This window comes from Dasypus novemcinctus, chromosome 4 (assembly GCF_030445035.2).
Source record: "Dasypus novemcinctus isolate mDasNov1 chromosome 4, mDasNov1.1.hap2, whole genome shotgun sequence".
NCBI lineage: Eukaryota > Metazoa > Chordata > Mammalia > Cingulata > Dasypodidae > Dasypus > Dasypus novemcinctus.
In genome coordinates, this window is record NC_080676.1 from 92,877,126 (window position 1) to 92,899,071 (window position 21,946).

Sequence of the window (21,946 nt, forward strand, 5' to 3'; positions counted from 1 at the left end):
TGATGTTGAATATATGAGACTGTTTTTACAAAATAAATATACAAATATACTGGAGAGAAGGAAGCAGAATAGCAGCTATGTACAGCAGGGGAAGCAGAGAGACTGAAAGGTGATCAGTTTTGTTTGTTTTTTTGTTTATTATTATTATGGGAATAATGAAAGTGCTCTAAGAATGATTAAAGTGGTGAATGCACAAATATGTGATTACATCGAATACCACTGATAGTACATTTTGGATGGATTTATCATTTATTAATATGTACCAATAAAATTGATTTGTGTAAAAAATGCATTTCTCAAATTTAAAAAAGCATATGTGTTTAAAAAAAATTTTTTTAAACATAGGCTACCCAGAAAACCACTGCTGAAAATTGCATAGCTTCATCTATTAGCAGAAATGTATTTATTAATATAATTTTTTTCTCTAAAAGTATAAGAAGGAAAACTTTTGAGATCAGCTTTATTTAGCATACTTACTATGTAGAAATTTATTTCAGTGTCCTAATTATATGTATAAACAGAAAAACATTCAGCCATTTGTCTTTTTTTTTTTTTAAGATTTATTTTATTTCTTTCTCTCCCCTTCTCCTCCATTGTCTGCTCTCTGTGTCCATTCGCTGTGTGTTCTTCTGTGTCCCCTTGCATTATCCTGGCATCACTGGGAAACTGTCTCTTTTTTGTTGCATCATCTTGCTGCATCAGGCCTTCCTGTGTGTGATGCCACTCCTGGGTGGGCTGTGCTTTTTTCATGCAGGGTTGCTCTCCTTGCAGGGCGCACTCCTTGCGTGTGGAGCTCCCCTATGCAGGGGCGCCTCTGCATGGCATGGCACTCCTTGTGTGTGGCAGCACTGTGTGTGGGCCAGCTCATCACATGGGTCAAGAGGCCCTGGGGATTAAACCCTGGACCCTCCATATGGTAGATGGATGCTCTATCAGTTGAGTCACGTCCACTTCCCTCAGCTATTTGTCTTAATGCTCTAGAAGACATTTCTTATATGAGTTTATTATTCTAATGCCATTTTTTAGTGTTTTCCTTTGGCCCTTTTCCCTTCAATTCTGCTGGATTACTAAATTGAGTAAACAGATATCTCCTCTGACTCCATTATGATCCAGGCATTGTGCTAAGTATGTTGAGTGTTATGATTTAGAGATCATTGGTAACTTCAGCAAGATGTTTCAGGGAGGAAGGCAGGTTGGTTAAGGGATGAATGGAATGTAAAGAAGCAGAAGCCATGGGTAATAAACTACTTTGATGAAATTTTGTACTGAAGGGGCAGAGAAAGATAGAGTTGTAGTTAAAAGATTAGCTAGGGTTGCAGTAAACTTGTCTGTGGTTGAGAGAGATTTGACAGTGTTTCTGGACTCAGAGAAAGGGCCTGGTAAAGTTGGAGAAATTTAACACAAGGGAGAAATGGTGTTTGATTGATGTAGAAAAAATACCAGCATAGGCAGGAAGGTAGAGCTGATGGGACCCAGGTGCAAGGTTTAATTTAGGGCAACAAGAAGGACATTTTTTCCCTCTGATATTGTGGGAAAGAAGTTAAGGGCATTCACACACACGTAATAATCTCAGTTTTGTTTTTTCTTCTCTACTGAGGAGGCAAGGCCATCTGCTGACAGTGAAAGAGTCAGTCTTTGTGCAGAGGGTTTAATGAAGATTAAGAGCAGCCTTTGTAGGGCTGAGAAATGGAAACTAACTAGGAACAATTAAAAAGATTGTCCAGAGAGAATGAAAACCATGCATTTGTGTTTCTGTGTGTAGTGTGGAATCCACTGTTAGGCGTTTTTTAGCAGAGAGGGAAAATGAGCAATGATCTGATTGATCCAAGGCTTGGGATTGTCAGAATGGATTTGGCAGAGCATGGCTGAAGTGATGACCTGCATTTCTCAGGCAAATCAGAAAGGAAGGGAAGTCAAGAGAGAGTATGATGAGCTGAGAGAAAAGAGAGGAACTGGGGGACTAGAAGTTTCAATGGCTATGAAGAGTGTTGATAATATACTATGAGAATTAGAAATGTAAATTATAAGGAAGATAAAAAGGATTTCAGAGATGGATAACTTTTAAGAGATGAAAAAATTGATGTATGTTGACTGAACTTGAACAATCTCTAGAATTACTCAGGGAAGGGAAGTTTGTGATAAAAATTAAGGAAAATGATTAGAGGGAATGGGGTCCAACACTTATGTGATGGTTAATTTCATTGTGTCAACATGACTAGGTATGGTGTCCACTTGTTTGACCAAGTAAGCACTGGTCTAATTGTGCTGTGAGAGTATTTCATAGATTTAAATTATTAGTTGATTGCAATCAACAAAGGCGATTGTCTTCATCAATGAGAGAGTTCTCATCCAGTCAGCCAAAGGCCTTAAAGGAATTTCTGATCATTGCATAAGTTAGAAGGAAAGATTTCTATCTTTACTTCAGTCAGCCAGCCAGTTCTCCTAGAGAATTCATTGAAGACTTCATCAGAATTCTCAACTTGCAGCATGCCCTATGGAATTTGGACTTGCTGATAACTCATGGTCACGTAAGCAAATTCCTATAATAAATTTCATTATGTATATCCTGCCAGTTCTGTTTCTCTGGAGAACCCTAATACACCATTCAGTTGGAAAGAATATCAGGTCAAATTAACGCTGTTGTCCCATGAGCCAAATATCTCTTCTTGTAAGTCCCTCAAAGTAAAAATTATTTTTACATTTTTAGATGGTTGAAATAAAAGAATATGCATCCTATACTATGTGTATACTGCAAAGTCTTAAGTATCTAGCCCTTTACAGAAAAAGTTTGCGATGTAGAGGATAAAGGTGAAAAAAAGAAAGAAAAAATGAAATAGAGTTAGGAAAGAATTGCTTAAAGTTGCAGAGAAAATGATAATAAGAGAAGATAGGCAAAGGAGATCAGTATTTGCATAATTTGAACACGCAAAGGAAACAAAGTAATGGAAGAACAGAATTTTATAGATATAAATTAAAAAAAAAACTTTACAGGAAAAAAAAAACAAAAAACTTGAATAACTATTCAAAATGGTACTATCCCAGTCTGGCCAACAAAAGGACATGGTATAATAAAGTTATTCGACTGTGAAGAGAAAGATTGATTCCTTTGGTCAGCAGGCAGAAAGGTAGAACCACTTAAAGGGAGAAAACAATTCAGATTGACTTCAGACTTCTCTACAACAAGCTCCAGGACACTCTGAAGTAATAACTACAAGATTCTCAAGGAAACAAATTATAAGCCAAACTACTTTTCAAATAAAAAAGGCTGTAGTAAATACTTTTGAAAATATAAGGTAAAGCTCAGGAAATATTGTTCTCATGATCTCTTTTTGAAGAAATTATGAGAGCTCAAGCTTCAAGGGTACTGGGAAAGATAATGTCAATAAATATCAGACAGTGGAAGAAGAGGGGAAAGAAAAATAAATGGTCACTGTACAGAATAAGAAACTTATTACATACAATTTAAGGCTATAGAGGACTAAGGGTATTATATGAAATTATTATAATGATGATCACTAGTTCAAAAAACCTACACAAGTGTCAGAAGACATACCCACACAGAACAAAGAATTAAAAAAGAACATATAGTTAAAAACCTTAAAAGAATTCACCAAATAGAAGATAAAATAATGTAAATTAAAACCAAATATATATATCAATAAATTTAGATGATGTGAATCACAGAGCACACTGTTGTATACAAGACACACATCTAAAATATTCAGAAAGTTTGAAAATGTTTCAGAAAAATGCACACAAAGAAAATAGGGGTACCGCCTAATATTAGACAAGTTGGAATTAAAGAGAAAAAGCATTAAACAGTACAAAGAAAGGCACTTCATTAGGCTAAAGGGTTTAGGTCACAATAAAGATATATAAAAATTACAAATATCTACATATGACCTAATACAAAAGAAAATCTGTAAGAAATACATGAAAAAAGAGATAATCACACTAGTAATAGGAAACTTTAGTTTACTTTTAACCTAATGTAGACCAAGTGTACAAATAAGAGATATGAAGTACCTAAAAAACATAATCACATATATAATTGCTATATATTAGACTCTCTACTCTGAAAATAGGGATACACTTTTCAAGTGATCTTGGAAGATTCACAAGAGTGATTATATGCCAGGCTACCAAAAAATCTGGTGGGGACAATTTAAATTTGAGGAATTGATTAAGTAGACACACTCACACAAATGTGAAATTTCCTCTTCATTTTGTTGAAGTCCTAAATGTCTGTCAAAAGGTCTGGTTAAATAATGGGGGGTGGGGTAGAACAATACATTAGAATATAATGCAGCCTTAAAACAGAATAAAGAAGTTCTTTATGTACTGATACATAAAGATTGTTCAGGTTATATCATTAAGTGAAAAATGAAGACGAAGACTGTGCATAAAATATACTATTTTCCCCTACCACAATAAGATATACTTGAGATGGTATAGAAACAAACCTCTGGAAAGAGAAACAAGAAAGTAGTAGCAGTGGTTACTCCATGAAATATGAGCTGGCAAATGGAGACTGGAGTGGTAAGGACACTTTTTAAAAATATCCTTGTTTTTTAAGTATGTTGACCCACATAAATATAATACCTATATAAACATCTAAATAAATAATTTTTTAAAATGTCCTGGGAGCATACGAGATACAAAATTAATTCTCTCTTGGGGAATTGGGAAAGGTATTTGGGATGCCTTTGGATGGGTAATATTTGAACAGAGACATGAAGGATAGTAGAATTTGAAAAATGCACAAGGTTGAAATGTCCATTCCAGGTAAAGGAAATGAGCTATACAAAGGCATGAAAACAAAGTGAACCTGGCGAACTGTAAACCTAATTGGTCGTCGAGTGTCTGAGGCAACAGGGTATGTCAGAGGATGGGACATGGCAAAAGTGTACTGAGAACAAACGTTTAGGTGTCATCAGTTGAAAGGCACTTGTATGTTATGCTAAGTGCTGTTCGGTTCCATTCAAGAAACGTAAATTGAATGTTTGCTATGTGCCAATCCATGTGTAGGTGCTGCAGATAGTAGACTTTGTCTTCTAGGATAGTGGTTCTCAACCCCGAATGTACATTAGAATCACTTGAAGATCTTTTTTTAAAAATACTAATGCCAGGTTCTAATAATGTGCTTCCAATTTTGAGAAAACTCTCCCTCTTTTCTGCCTCACGCCCCTCCCCCAACTTCTCTCCTTGCCTTCTTTTTTTTTTTTAATTTTATTTTTAATTTTTTAAATTGATTTTGTAAAAATATTACATTTAAAAAATATATGAGGACCCCTTCAACCCCACCACCCCCACCCCACCACTCCCCCCCCAGCAACACTCATTCCCATCATCATGACACATCCATTGCATTTGGTAAGTACGTCTCTGGGCACCTCTGCACCTCATGGTCAATGGTCCACATCATGGCCCATACTCTCCCCCATTCCTTCCAGTGGGCCCTGTGAGGATTTACAATGTCCAGTGATTGCCCCTGAAGCACCATCCAGGGCAGCTCCAAGTCCCTAAGATGCCTCCACATCTCGTCTCTTCCTGCCATTCCCCATACCCATTAGCCACCATGTCCACTTTTCCCACTCCAGTGCCACCTTTTCTCTGTGGACTTTGGATTGGTTGTGTCCATTGCATCTCTATGTCAAGAGGAGGCTCAGATTCCTCATGGATACTGGATGCAATCCTCTCTTTCAGTTGTAGGCACTCTAGGCTCCATGTTGTGGTGGTTGTCCTTCTTCAACTCCATCTTAGCTGAGTGAGGTGAGTCCAATAAATCAGATTGTAGGTGCTGGAGTCTCCTTGCCTTCTCTTCTCGTTTCTGTTTTTACAAAGCAAATAATACGGCTTAGAATGTACTTGTGGCATGGGTTTAGAAAAGGCTCAGGATTAGAAGGCAAGTTCAAACAAAAGATGGAAAATGTCCTTTTAAAAGGTCTTGACTTGATACAAGGGCAAAGTTTTAAATGAGAGAGATTTAAACAGAGAAACCAGCAAGGCTTAATTATTCATCAGGTGTGGAGAGTGTTGAGCGTGATGGTGAGTCAAGGATAACTGAAGCTCCTAGCTTGGATGCCTGGGTGTTTGGTGATGTCATGAACTAAGGTAGGAAATACACTAGGAAGTCCTGATTGGGCATGGGTGAAGAGGTGAAACAATGAATTCAGTTTTAGAAGTATTGCCTTGATGATGCTGCCAAGAGCTAGTTGGATCCCACATAAACTGGCACCATTTCAAAATCCAGACAGGCCATCTGCATTGAAAAAATTTTTCAGCAGAGAACAGATCCAATCCTTAATCAGTCAGAACTCTGATTTCTTATAAGAGCAAGGTAAATTTTCTGTTCTAGAGAATCTGGAAGCTGAGCAGGATACCATGATGGCAGCCGTGGCACCATAAGGATAACAGGTGCAACCGCAAAAGGAAGTACAAGCAGATGCCTAACCAGGGTCTCACCCCAAGGGAAGTGAATTTAGCCAGGGTTGCAGGGCCTGCAACACCCGTACCTTTTTCTTCTCCCTGTGTTTCATTTAACATCTCATCCTTACAGTTTAACAATTACCACATCTGTCACAATTAAACATATTAGCTTTACAGGTGTTTCCTTTGAAGGGAGTGTTCAGGGAGAGCAGCAGCTCCTCGTCCCCTCCCTAAATATGCCTCAGAGTACAAGATAAGAGCTGGATTTGAGGACAAGGTGGCATCTCAGTTACTAGGAGTGGGACAGTTAGGACCAGTCTGTTCATGGAGTGTTCATTGAAGCTGAGGCCCAAAGCTTTCAACTAGAGCTAGCTGCTGCTAAAGACCAGGATTCAACTCATACTTTGAGACCTACAGGTAGGGAACACAGGGTTGTATGAGAGGAGGAAAAGGGCTGTGAAGTCTGGGAACCAGTGACACACTGAAGTTGCTCATAAGACGTTTAATGCATAAAGTTTCTACAAACCAATGGAGTCTCTTGCCACTATGCCTTCGTTACTAAACAGCAAAGTGTTGCAGTTTATCTAAACTTAAATTGAATCCCTAAACAATTACTGTGAACATATGCTATCTAGAGACTTCTTTAAGAAATGAAGAATATCAAATTATTATAATATGCCATTTGGAAATTATTTTTACTTACACTTGCCTAATGATTTTTTTTTTCCCCAAAGAAGCTCCAATTTATACCAGCAACTAAGATCACTGAGTTCCCTACCACCTGTCGAACTTCAGCTCCCAAGGTGAGAAATTAAAGTGTCATTGAGTCTTTGTGTTATGTTTCACAGGTAAAGGATAAACTTTATCAAGGGCCAAATGTCCTCAAGGTTTATGAGGTTCAGAAAGTGAAGCACCAATAGTTTTTCTTAATGCCCATCATTTTATATCTTACAAGAGTAATACATGTTTATAAGGAAAAAAACTTTGAAAATAAAATATAAATAAGAAAATTTAAATTACTCATTGCCTTATTGCCTGGAGATGATGACCATTTAAAAATACTTTAATGCATTTTTCCCCAGTATTTCCTATGGTGAGAGAAAAAGAATGTGTGTGTGAGAGAATCTGTGGGTGCTTATCTGCTTAGAAATATGTTATATGTTGTATGCATTTATAAAATGTTATGTTTCATTTTATAACTCAGATGTCCATTATTACCTAAATTTGGAAATTTAGAAGGGAATATGAAATTGCATTATTTATTTATTTAAGTACCAGGGCTGAGGATTGAACCTCAGACGTCATATGTGGAAAGCCAGTGCTCAACCATTGAGCCACATCAGCTCACCTGAGTTGGTGTTTTCTTTTGTTGCTTGTTGTCTGGTTTTAGTTTTTTAAGGAGGCATCAGAAACTGAACCCGGGACCATCTCATGTGGGAAGGAGACGCCCAACTGCTTGTGCCACATCCACTTCCTCAAGTTGCATTTTAAAACCAGATTTCTTGACTCAGGACAGCTCTGCAGCTATTCCTGAGTCAAATTCTCAATAAACCAATACAGGGTTGTACATTTACTAAGGTCTGTTTCCTAAACTTCTGATTTTGAAAATTTATTAACAATAATAATTATCAGCTGACATAAGGTTATGAGGGAGGAGGTAATTCACTATAAATAAGCTGGCTACCAAAATATATGAACATGTTATTTGTCATTTAAGGAATATAACAAAAGTCAGAAAATCAGGTCTTCTTCATATGATAAGTTGAAGCATGAGTCTCTTTCATCCTCTGAACTCTCGGTCACCTATAGAGGCCAAAAAAGAAACACAGAAGGGTCAGACTCTGATATAGAGTGCATTTCAGAGACAAAAATTATGAGGAAGCCTGCACAGAAGAAAGTGAAACCTCTACAGCATAAATGTCCAGCAGTCCCAGCAGAAAGTGACAAAGTAGTTGAGCTATCCCAGGTGGGTTTCTTTTTTACCTTTGCAAAATGTATAGTTATTCAATTGTTCTGGAATCAACTTTTGGTAAAGGTTTTGCTTCATTTTCACATCTTGAAAGCACTCTAATTATAGAATACAAATTGCAGACTGTGTTTCCTAGACAAGGTCCCAGTTTTTTTCTGTATTTTCTCTTTTGGAGGAAAGTCAGTTATCTAATCTCAGCACAGTGTGTGGAGAGCTCAAACCAAAGGAAAGGCCCCTTGAAAAATGTATGGCTGGGAAATGTATTTTAAATGTGTTTTTAAGAGAGAAATACTCATTTATGATAAACCTTTAATGTTAAGAATTTTGCATTCCAATGTTATTTAGGAGAAAATTCCTTAGCCAAATTATACATAGGTGGTTACTCTATATTCAAGGTACTGGAAAATGGGATATAATGATATGTAGCAAAGCATTGGAGACTGATAGTAACAAATTTACCACCTTGAATTTTCATGCATTCAAATGTGTTTGCTTTGTTTAAAAGAATCACTACGTATTTATTCTTACAATGTTATGCTTATTTAATTCCCTTTTGAGAATTTGCCTTCAGGTTCAGTTCATAATAATAGTAATACCTAAAACTGAGTAAGCATTTCCCATGTGCTGGATACAGTACTAAATGTTTACAGACATTAAACTACCTACTGTTTTATACCTTTTGTAGGCAAAAAACATGATTGTCTAGTTCATTAAATTTTACTTCTAATACTCTTTTTTTTTTTTTTACTATTTCCAAAACTTAAATTCACCCTTGAAGTGTGAATGTGAGCTATTACGGAAAATATTCATTTGGATTACCGTAGGGTCTGAAAACTATAAACTAGTTTGATCAGCAAATATATATTGAGCTTCTGCCCTGTGTAAGACTGTGTTAGGCATGGTGGGAGGCATGATATTTTAAGCATGATCTTTCAAAAGGATTTATTTGGAACAATGGTTACATTACAGAAATATCTCACACATTCCTTTATAATATCTCTGGCAAATGGTGTAATCCTTTTCTTGGAAATCTTTATTCGTGAACTGGCTAACTCTAAAGGTAGCCTTTACTCATTCCATTTTTAGGTAGCTGATGCTCCCTCTTAAAATATTTAAAATCTCTTTCCCCATAATTTTGGTATTTTGTCACTAAATCTTTCCTTGAAACAATTTAAATGAAGCTAAATCTGCCTACAATTACTATACAGTTTTTATTTTCTATAACTTTAAATAGTGTATCATATTTGAATGTGCAAGTTCATATAATCCACATGTATTTACAAAACACTTGATATATTCAAAGTACTGCATGTTTGTAATACTAAAAAGTAGTTTTTTTTATCACTTTGGAGTCATATCTCTTCTAGCCCTGTTTTTCAGAAAAACTCATTAGCTGAGCAAGATTTGGTGGTGTTTTACTTTGCAGAGGCACTGCATTCTGGAAATAAATGCAAGTGATTTAGAAGTTGAGAATGTGCCCAAATGTTAGAAAAACACATTTTTGACTTTAAATATAGAGATTTGCTTGGTTAGCCTTTATTCTCTCTCTCTCATATATTATATATTGAGTATCTAATATCTACCATTCAATACACTAGTATACTAAGTACAGTGGATTCAGTTTTTGAGCAAAACCACTTACAGTCCCTGCCCTCATGCAACATACAGTCTGGTGAGGAAGACTGATATATAATTACAGAGACAAATATGTAAACTGCTACTTTGGCAGTTTTAATGAAAGAGACCTACACATAGCATGAGCAGTTAGGATAGAGGATTTGACTCTGTCAGGGAAGACAGGGGAGGCTTCCCTGCAAAAGTGATGATTGAGCTCTTAGGATTGAATTCCAATTAAATTGGTAAAGGGAGAGGAAGAGCATTTCCAATCAATGCAAACAGCATTTGCTGAAGTAGGAACATGTGAGTACAAAGTACCAAGAAGACAGTTAAGATTTGCAGGGCAAAGAGATCAAAACAGACCGTGGTAGGTGATGAGTAAGGGGCAGCCAGAACCATGTATGTCCTATAGGTCTTGTTGAAGGGTTTTACATGTATACTAAAAGCAATGGGAAGCTATTGAAGGACTTCAAGCTGGGAGGTAGCATGAACAGATTGTCTTTTAGAAAAGCTTGCTTAGGTGGAGCATGGAAAAATGTTAGTAGAGACAGAGTGAATGATTGTGGGCAGAGTCAAAAGGAAGCTATTACAATGGTGTGGTTGAGAAATAATAGTAATATGGGCCAGGGCAATGATGGTGGAAATGAAAAGTAGATCCATTTGTTCCTTTTGTGTTTGTTCTTAAGAGGCAACAGTGACTGTTCTTGATGCTGTTTTCAATACAGAGGGTGAAGGAGAGGGAAGAGTCAAGAATGACTACTGAGTTTCTGACTTTGCACCTTGTTGGATAGTGATTCTGTTCACTGAAATTGATAATCCTCGAAGTTGACTGGGTTGGTGGGGAGGAGCATGAGCTCAGCTTAGGTAGTCTGAGGCCTCCAAGAGAACAAGTCAAGTAAGGAGTCAGATATATAAGCCTGGATTTCAGAGGCTAGATTTAAATTGGAGACATAAACTTGTGGTGTATTAGCATATAGGTGGGTATTAAAGCCGAATATGAATGAGGTTGAAGGGTAAGAAGAAAAGGATTAGACAGAAATTTGAGGAATTCCAGCATTTTATCGTCAGTTGTTACAGGATAAGAGTAACAGGCAATTGTGAAGTTACAGCCAGAGCAGCAGAGGAGAAACCAGGAGTTTGTTTTATCATTAAAGCCAAGAGGAAAGAAAGAGGAGCCTGGACAGAGAGGCTAGATTCTCCTGAGAGACAAAAAAAAAAAAGGCCTAAAAAATATCCTTTGAAAAACAGTGGAGGACAGGCATAAAGCTGTCTGAGGGAGATGCTTTGGGGGTGTAAACACCAGGAGAATACTGTCCATGGGAGAGATGGACAGAGATGAGGAAGCCAGAGTTACTATGAGTTACTAGACCCCGTGGCTGGGAACAGTACCCATCCTCTACCCTCAGGTCAGACAGCCTAGGTAAGGACTGTGGCTCACTGTGGCAGAATGAGAGAGGAACAGTTACATTCCTCCCTGGGAGAAGTGAGGTTATGGCAGAAGGTGGAGAGTGATTTCTTTTTGGTGAGTTTGGTCACTGGAGCCCATTTTGAATCTTGGCTCTGGCCAGACCTGAATCACTAGCAAGAAATAGGTTGAAAGAGAGGAGTGCCATCTGCTGGCAGTATGGGAAACTGCAATAAATAAGCTTTTTGGCATCACTCATGTCCAGGAACTCTTGAATCTGGTCTGCATCCAATTAGTGGGTCCCTGTCCCTGTTTTGATTATTTAACCTGGGCAGTCTTAAAGATTTAGAATAAGTCAAACCAAAAATCAAACAGCTCTGAAACAAAATGACTAGGCAAGAGAGAAAAAGTGACTGTCAGGGTAAATTAATGAACACAGTCAGATGCCTAGATGTCAGCAAAAAATTAAAAGCCATACTAAGAAACAGGAAGATATGGTGCAGACAAAGGATTAAATAAAAAGTCCTGACAAGACACAGGATTTAAGACAACTAATCAAAGATGTTCACACAGATCTCCTAAATAAATTCAAGGAGTTGAAGGAAAATATGGCTAGATATAAAAGATATTACAAAGACACTGTGCGAGCATAAAGAAAAATTCAAAAGACTACAAATAAAAGTAGTAGTGCTTTTGTGAATGTGAGACACAGTGGATGAGATAAAAAATACATTAGAGACATGTAACAGCAAATTTGAATTGGTGGAGGACAGAATTAGTGAATTTGAGGACCGGGTATCTGAACTTGAAAACACAAGGGAACAGAAAGAGAAAAGAAATAAAAAAAATGGAATAGGGATTCAGGAAATTGAATGACAACGTGTAACACAAACACAAAATGAAACACATTATAGGTGTCTAAGAAAGAGAAGAGTGTGGAAAAGGGGCAGAAGTAATATTTGAGGAAATAATAACCAAAAACTTCTAAACCCTTATGAAAGACATAAATATCAATATCCAAGAAAGACAACAAACCCCAAACAGAAAAAAATAAAATAGGCCTCCTATAGACCTCCTACAAGACCCCCACTATTCAGAATAGCAAATGCCAGAGATAGAGAGAAATCTGAGAAAGCAGCAAGAGAAAATCAATGCATCACATACAGGGAAAGATCAAAAAGACTATGTGCCAATCTGATAAGAATCAGAAACTATGGAGGCAAGGGAGACAGAGGTATGATGTATAGAAGGTTCTTATTTTTTAAAGATTTATTTATTTATCTCCGCCCCCCACCCTGGTTGTCTGTTCTCTGTGTCTGTTTGCTGTGTCTTCTTTGTCCTCGTCTGTTGTCAATGGCACCAGAATCGGTGTCTCTTTTCATTGTGTCATCTTGTTGTGTCAGCTCTCCGTGTGTGCGGCGCCATCCTGGGCAGGTTGCACTTTCTTCTGTTTCAGTGTCAGCACTGAGGGCTATAAATTTCGTATTTGTTTAAAACAGAACAAAGAGCTAAAATTGAAGACCTAACTGCATGCTTGGAGGAACTAGAAACAGAACAGCAAATCATTCCCAAAGAAGCAGAAGGAAAGAAACAACAGATTAGAGGAGAGATAAATGAAATTGAGAACAACAACAACAAAACAAAACAAAAAACAGTAGAATCAATAAAACCAAAAGTTGGTTCTTTGAGAAGAACAACAAAATTGACAAACCCTTAGCTAGACTGACAAAAAAAGAGAAAAGATGCAAATAAATAAAATCAGAACTGAGAGAGGGGACATTACTGCTGACCCCACATAATAAAAGAAATCATAAGAGGATACTATGAACAAATGTATGCCAACAAACCAGACAACATAAATGAACAAATTCCTAAAAACACATGAACAATCCACTGACTCTAGAAGAAATAGAAGACCTCAAAAAAAGCAATCACAAGTAAGGAGATTGAAGCAGTCATCAAAAACCTCCCAAAGATGAAAAGCCCAGGACCAGAAGGCTCATAGGTGAATTCTACCAATTCAAAGCTGATGTAATACTGATCCTGCTCAAGCTCTTAAAAAAAATTGAACAGGAAAGAGTGCTACCAAACTCATTCTATAAAGCCAACATCACCTTAATACCAAAGCCAGACAAAGGTATGATGAAAAAAGTAAATTACAAACAAATTTCTCTGATGAATGTAAATGCAAAAATACTCAACAAAATACTTGCAAATCCCAAAAGCACATTAAAAGAATTATACACCATGATCAGTGAGTTTTATCCCAAGTATGCAAGGGTGGTTCAACACAAGAACAGCAATTATTGTAATACACCACATTAATAAATTGAAGAAAAATCACATGATAATCTTAATTGATGTAGAAAAGGCATTTGACAAAATCCAGCATAATTTCTTGATAAAAAAAAACACTCCAAAAAAATAGGAATGGAAGGAAACATTATATGGCAAAGTACATATATGTAAAACCCGCAGCCGACATTTTACTGAATGGTGAAAGACTGAAAGCTTTCCTGCTACACCTGGGAGCAAGACAAGGATGCCCACTCTTACTAGTTATTCAATACTGAGCTAGAAGTCCTAGCTAGAGCAATTAGGCAAGAAAAAGAAATAAAAGGTAACCAAATAGTAAAGGAAGAAATAAAACTTGTACTGATGATGTGACCCTATACCTAGAAAATCTCAAAAAATCCACAACAAAACTACTAGAACTAAGAGATGAGTTGAGGAAAGTGGTGGGATACAAGATTAATATGCATAAATCAGTAATGTTTCTATACACTAATAGTGAGCAATCTGGGGAGGATGTCAGAAAAAATTCCATTTACAATAGCAACTAAAAGAATCAAATAATTAGGAAAAAACTTAACCAAGAACATGAAGGACTTATATTCAGAAAACTGCAAAACATTGCTAAATGAAACCAAAGAAGACCTAAATAAATAGAAGGACATTCTGTGTTTATGGATTAGAATATTAAATATGGTTAAGATGTCAGTTCTACCCAAATTGATTTATAGATTCCATACAATCCAAATAAATATCCCAACAGCTGTTTTTACAGAAATGGAAAAGCTAATTATCAAATTTTTGAAAAAGTATGGGGCCCTGAATAGCCAAAAATGTCTTTAAAGAGTAGAACGAATTTAGAGGATTCTCACTTCCTGACTTTAAAGCATATTACTTAACTACAGTGGTAAAAATAAAAACAACAACATGGTACTGGCATAAATATAGACAAATTGGCTAATGGAACCAAATAAAAAATTCAGAAATTGACTCTCACATCTACAGTCAAGTGATTTTAGACAAGGCTAACAAACCCACCCAGCTGTGTCCAAACAATCTATTCAACAAATGGTGTTAGGAGAAATGGATATCCATAGCTAAAAGAAAGAAGGAGGTCGCTCTATATTACACTTAATACAAATGTTAGGTCAAAATGGATCAAGGACTTATATATAAAAAACAGAACCATAAAACTAGAAGAAAATGTAGAGAAACATCTTCAAGTTCTTGTGGTAGGTAGTGTTTTCTTAGCCCTTACACCCAAAGTACAAGCAAAAAAATAGCTAAATGTGACCTCAGAATTAAACACTTCATGCTTCAAATGAGTTTGATAAGATGAAAAGGCATCCTATTCATTGGGGAAAATTTTTGGAAACTACATATCAGATAAAGGTTTGATCTCCATGTTATATGAAGATATCATACTACTTAAGGATAAAGAGATAAGCAACCCAATTTAAAAAAGATAAGCAAAAGACTTGAACAAAAATATTTCCAAAGAAAAACTACAAATGGCCAAAAAGTACATGAAAAGATGCTTAACCTCACTAGCAGTTAGGGAAATGCCGATCAAAATTATGAGATAACATTTCACACTTTACAAAATGGCCATTATTATAAAGGCACAAAAATCTACAAGTGCTGGAGAGGATGCGGAGACATGGGAATACTCCTTCACTGTTGACTGAAATGTAAAGTAGTGCAGCCTCTGTGGAGAATAATTTGGCGGTTCCTCAGGAAGCTAAATATAGAACTGCCATATGATCTGACAATCTGGCTGCTAGGAATATATTCAGAAAAACTGAAAGCAAGGATGCAAACAAATATTTGTACACTGATGATCATTGCAGCATTATTCACAATTGCAGAAATATGTAAACAACCCAAGTGTCTATCACCTGATGAGTGGATAAACAAAATGTGATATTTACATATGATGGAATACTGTTCAACCAAAAGAAGAAATCAACTTAAGATTCATATGACAACATAGATGAATCTTGAGGACATTATGTTGAGTGAAATAAGCCAGACGCAAAAGGACAAATATTGTATGGTCTCACTAATAATGAGCTAAATACAATGACTAAACTGATGGATTTAAACTATAGTATAGGTTACTAGGAGGTAGAATGTGGGTTGAGAAGAGGAAACTCATGCAGAATGTCCGTAGAATGTTTAATAAGGGAGATTGTAAATGTGGGGAAACGGTTCTAGGTGATGGTAAGATATTATAGTGAGTATTATCAACACTGCTGATTTATAAATGTGATTGTGACTGAAAGATGTAGTCTAGGGAGGTGAATGTCAATTGAAAAACAGCTAGAGGATAATCTAGGGATTGGATAACCTAGTGATTTCAGGGTGGATGATGATTGTGGCTAATAGTACAAGTACAAGAATGATCCTCTATTCCAGGGTTTTAGGAATATGGAGATATATGGGAAAAATTTAACTGATGTAACGTATAGACTATAGTTAACAGTAACATTGTTATATTTTTCTAGCAATGTCAAGGAAGATACTATATCAATGCTATGGATCAATAAGAGGGGTGTAAGAAGGTATGAAATTTTTCCTTTTGGAGTAATGAAACAGTCTGAAATGGACTGAGCTAATGACAACACAACTCTGTGATGAAACTAAGTTATTGACTATACACTTGGGATGGATTGGTACAAGGCAGGGGACCACATAAACAGTGAACCCTGTGGTGAATGATGAACTGTGGGTAACAGGACACATGAAAATGTTCTCTCACAAACTATAACAAATATACAGTACTAATCCATGAGTTTAATAATAGGATGGTTTGTGGGAATATAGACCAAATATAAGCTACAGATTATTGCTACAGATAGCAATAATATTATGACATGGGAAGGAGATGTGGCTCAACTGATAGAGTGTCCACCTACCACATAGGAGGTCCAAGGTTCAAACCCAGAGCCTCTTGACCCATGTGGTGAGCCAGCCCATGTGCAGTGCTGATGCCCGCAAGGAGTTCCATGCCATGTAGGGGTGTCCCCTGTGTAGGGGAGCCCTACATGCAAGGAGTGTGCCCCTCAAGGAGAGCCACCCCACACAAAAAAAGCATTACCGTGCCCAGGAGTGGCGCCGCACACATGGAGAGCTGACACAGCAAGATGACAGAACAATAACAAAAAGAGACTCAGATTGCCGGTGCTGCTGACAAGAATGCAGGCGGACACAGAAGAACAAGCAGTGAATGGGCACAGAGAGCAGACAACCGGGGGGAATGTGGAGAGAAATAAATAAATAATAAATCTTAAAAAAAAAATTATGAAAATACGACAATGTTCTTTCATTATTTATCACAAATGTGTTACAACAATGTAGGATGTTGGTAGTGGGGCGATGTGCTGAAATCCTTCCTGTATGGGATGCATGATTGTTTTGTTAAATCACAACTTCTCAAATTAAAAATAAAAAAAACTAAAATAAGTGTCCATTGATCTCGTGATTTAGAGGTTATAGGGATGATCTAAGTAAGAAAATTTTTTGTTGGAGTGAAGAGGACAAGAATGGATTAATTAGTGAGTGGAAGGTGATGATACTTAAGACAGATTATGAAGCAACTCTTGGAAAGGTAAAGTTTATTCACTTTAGAAAATATCCTTCACTTCAGAAAACCCACAAATGAGGTGGATAGGTCAGGAGACTGAAATGCTTTATAAGCATTTGAAAGGTGAATTTAATTAGGTCTTAAACTGCATTTAAAACAGCTTTGATTATCTGAGGATTATTTGCAGCAAATTTCCTATCTTTTATCCAGTAAGCATGACACTAGGCATTACCACTGACAGAGAATGGAGTTGCAGGAAATGTAATTAATTTTAATATTAGCCTAAGCAACATGGAATTAGGATGGCATATAGGCTCTGAGTAAATCTTATGTGCTTCTGAAGCTTGGTAAAAATGGCTCTGAAATGAAGAAATTATCTAATTATTTAGGTCATATGTACCAGAGTCCAGCTCTATCAATACAGGTAATTAAATAACTAGTTATTCTTGCTAAAGAATTTTTTTCGTACAATTGCTTTTCTCAGAAGGTTTGCTTTTCTTTTTCCTAACAACTTTCCTTCCCTAATTCCTAAAAACAGGGCTTCCAATAAAAATAATCTACTTGTTTCCTACACCTGCAGCTTTTAATTACTTCGACTTTCCCCCCAATGACATTTGTGTATTAATTTCACTCAATAACCATATATTAAGCATTTACTCTGGGCCATGTGCTAGAGACTAACAGATGGATAAGACACAGTATCTGCCCTCAAGAAACTAAGAATCTACCTCCAGCCAGTCATTCCAGCCAAGAAGGGCTTTGCCCTGCATTGTCAATTTTTCATTCAAGTGGTTTCCCACTTCTTAAAATATAAGGACTCGTATTCATTGTCAAAACATAACTGCAGACATTTCATACCTAGTATCCATTGATTTAAGAGCAGCATAAGAGAAAGCCATCATAGATATTTTGAAATGAATTTTATCTTTTTCCCACCAGCAACATCCACATAAAATTTAAGAACAATGTATATATTCATGTGACCCATTATTTATTTAGTATATGGACAGTAATTGGTGTAGATTCTTTACAAAACCCTGCAGACTTTTTGGTTCACAGTTGAGCACCCTAGTCTACACCACTCATTTCATACTTAATTTTCCTTGTGATATTCCTTTTTATTGTGAGTATCATTATTTAACCTTTACATGTGCTGATCTGAATCATACACTTCTTAAGGGAAAAGATAAATTGAATTTTCTCTGTATACCATACAGAACTCTGTAGTTAATAGAGTCTGAAGGAAGGAGGTAATGAAGCTTAGTATCATTGATTGCTACTGATCCTTGTATATATTTGTTGTTAACACCATGCTATAGGCATCTTCTCGGAAAATGAAAAGGAAGAAGAGTCAAAACCTTGTGCAGGAATGTACAGCATTGATTGAAGTTGGCAACAGTAACAATGATCCAGATATAATCTGGGTAAGACAAACTTTTCTGTCTAAATGACACCTTGAGATTTATTCATAGTCAAAAAAATTAAAGGGATCCAAGAGTCATAACACATTAGTGCCAGGAAATAATTAAATATCATTTAGTTGAACAAGCCAATTTTTAGATGAAGTAACTCAGAAAAATTAAGGTTTCTTGCCAGGGCTATACACCTAGGAGAGCTGGAACTGGAACTTACACCTCCTTGTCTACCTTAGTTGATAGGATGATAGAACAATAAACTAAGTGATTTATACATTTATTTTCATTTGTGAAAAAGAAAATTTAGATTAGAAGACCACTAAAGCCCCTTGTAGCTCTTAAATTGTATGATGCCGATTCCTTGTAGAAGATGGCAAGTACATCATTAGTTCTAGGGTTACAAAACTGAATAAGGTGAATAAAGCACAGTTCCCAACTGAAGTCTAATGGATAATCATTCTGTGCCTATTAATTTGAATTTATAATTTGGAATTCAGCTCTGCATAACACTAGAAATGGTTTATTACCCAGATCAAGCATCAGTGCACAAGATAACAAATTTTCAAAATAGCACTACAGACTGAACATGCTTTTATTGTCATACCAGAAGTGGCCCCAGGAAATAATTGGTCCTGTTGCCTAATTTCTATCAACAAAATCATTGGGTATTTCCTGTGCCAAAGCTAAAATATTCTTTGGCAATATATTCTATAAAGTTTAAACATCATTATCAAACAACACTAATAAGCTAATTAGTTCACTTATCTTGGGATTTATGTTTTGCTGCTAATTTATTAGGAGTCAGTGATGCTTAAAATTAGTTTCCTCTAAAGGAGCATGGGGTTCTCCATTATCCTAGTGGACAACTGCTCACACATGTTTCAAATTTCTGCTGGTTAAAAGATTGTCAAGCTCTTAGGAAGTCTCAGTCAAACACTTTGTCAGTAAGTGAAGCAGATTCAAAATTATTTGGGTAGAATATTGGCACTTACCCCAGGCTCTCTTGTGACTCATTTCTGTGTGGAAGTGGAGAGCGCTTCTAACTAGAGAAGAATGTATTTAGGCTTCTTTACTTGAAGGTCACCCCAGAAACCTCTATACCCAAATCCATTTTGCAATTTGTAGCATGGACTCTTGCAAGAATGTAACTATGAATTGACTTAAAATTGGCTTCTGCCACAAGACTTTCTGAGAGATGTTTACTCAAGACATATGGACATGCTTTCCAGTGACTTCTCTAGATAATGTATCCATGATTCTAATTTGATAGTTGATATCTAGAAATGCAAATCTGGCTACTCTACCATAGCCATCAGCAAAGTTGCTTTGCTTTCATTGAACCAAATGTAAAAGCCTTAGTTTTTAGAAAGAATTGATTCAAGGATTAGACATGTGAGAACTACTTCACCTGTGAAGCTATGTTAAAGACATTGCCCATTTTGTGATTTATAGTGCCCTTTGTATTATAAATTTAAAAGTTTTAGAATTTCATATGAGGTAAAAATCTTTCTGGTGCATTCTTTTGTCAGAGTATCAATTTTTTTAAACAAAATTTCTAATTTATCCCTTTTTCCCCCTTCATTTTCTTTTAAATGTTACATTAAAAAAATATGAGGTCCACATATACCCCCCCCCCCACTCCTCCTACTTCAACAACTTCTTCCATCACTGTGGCACATTCACTGCACCTGGTGAATACACTTTGGAGCACTGCCACACCACATGGACAGTGGTCCACATTGTAGTCTACATTCTCCCCCAGTCCACCCAGTGGGCCATGGCAGAACACAAAATGTCCAGCATCTCTCCCTGCAGCACCACCCAGGACAACTCCAAATCCTGAAAATGCCCCCACATCACACCTCTTCTTCCCTCTCCCTACCTCTAGCAGCTACCATGGCCACTTTCTCCCCATCAATACTATAATTTCTTCCCTTACTAATCACAATAGTGCCCCAGCAGAACACCAATAAGTCCACTCAGTTCTCTCTTTACCTTGATTGTCAAGAAACTTATAGCTAAATTTTATTCTAAATAAGAATATGATAATCTTAGATGGTTGGTAACTTTTGACTGATAGTACAAGTTAGAATTTAAAAAAGGACCAGACTTCATTGTACATGTCTTTAGGTAAAGTAGCACAAAATCTATTTGAAATTATAGATTAGGTTTAAATTATGAATAAGGTTGTAAAAAGGTATAGTGTCTTCTGATGTTAGCCTTATTTATGTGACTTTCACTAGAAAGTCACAAGGCACATGATATAATGTTTTGTCTTTTAATTTTTCATTATGGAAATTTTAAAACATTCAAAAAGTAGACTAGTGCCATCATCTTTTTTTTTTTAATATCTCAAAAAATATGGAACGCTTCACGAATTTGCATGTCATCCTTGTGCAGGGGCCATGCTAATCTTCTCTGTATCGTTCCAATTTTAGTATATGTGCTGCTGAAGCGAGCACGCCATCATCTCTTATGTACCTATTTCCCACCTTCAACAATTATCAACTCATAGCCAGTCTTGTTCCATCCATATCCCCTTCCCTGCTTCATTATTCCCAGTCATCATGTCATTTCATCTGTAAATTATAATTAAGTCTTAAGAAGCCATTTGAATGGTGGTTTAAAGGTCTAGGAGTGATTTGTGAATGAGTGTGAGGAAAAAACCTTAACATCAACAATAAAGAACAACTAAATTCAGGACCTGAATAAAGGAAACACCAAAGTATTTTTTAAAAATTAAGGGGTCAAAATTTAATCAGAGACTGGAAAGGAAGACAAACTGCAACTAGTGTTGTAAATAATGCCACCTCCATTTACTTCTTCAAAGCAAAATGTGATAGCGGTATAGTCACTACTTGCTCTGCAGATTATTTTAGTCTTTTTCATGTAGACATCATTTTATCACTTCTCAAAGCTTTGCATAAAATTTTTAGCAAATGCTTTTCCATGAATCAGATATGACATGTATATTGAAATTGTTGTCTTTTTATGTAATATTTCTCAAGTTCTTATGTTATTTGTGTGTATATTGTGTGGTATGATTTATTTTTGTCCTTGTGATCCCAGTAGAATCTGTTTTCAAAGTCATTTTTTCTAAGTAATTTGGATAAATATGCATTATCTGAGATGCACATTAATTTATCTGTTTGGCTATAGTTGCAATAATTCAAATAGGAAATAATTGTTACTGAATCCTTGTCTGTCTGTACATCAACTCAGAAATTTGAAAA

General features: G+C 36.3%; 1 protein-coding gene and 1 non-coding gene across 2 annotated transcripts in view; one reads left to right on the forward strand and one right to left on the reverse strand.

The window, feature by feature from the left end:
- The window catches only part of MORC1 (MORC family CW-type zinc finger 1), a 178,590-nt gene that overhangs the window by 98,772 nt on the left and 57,872 nt on the right, over positions 1-21,946 (forward strand). Inside the window, exons 17-19 of the mRNA XM_058296459.1 lie at positions 7,167-7,232; positions 8,147-8,395; positions 18,618-18,722. Of these exons, the coding sequence (XP_058152442.1) occupies positions 7,167-7,232; positions 8,147-8,395; positions 18,618-18,722 (420 nt within the window). The remainder of the gene's footprint in view (positions 1-7,166; positions 7,233-8,146; positions 8,396-18,617; positions 18,723-21,946) is intronic.
- On the reverse strand, positions 21,069-21,175 carry LOC111760828 (U6 spliceosomal RNA). The gene has a single exon (XR_002794410.2). It is a non-coding gene; the product is annotated as a U6 spliceosomal RNA (small nuclear RNA).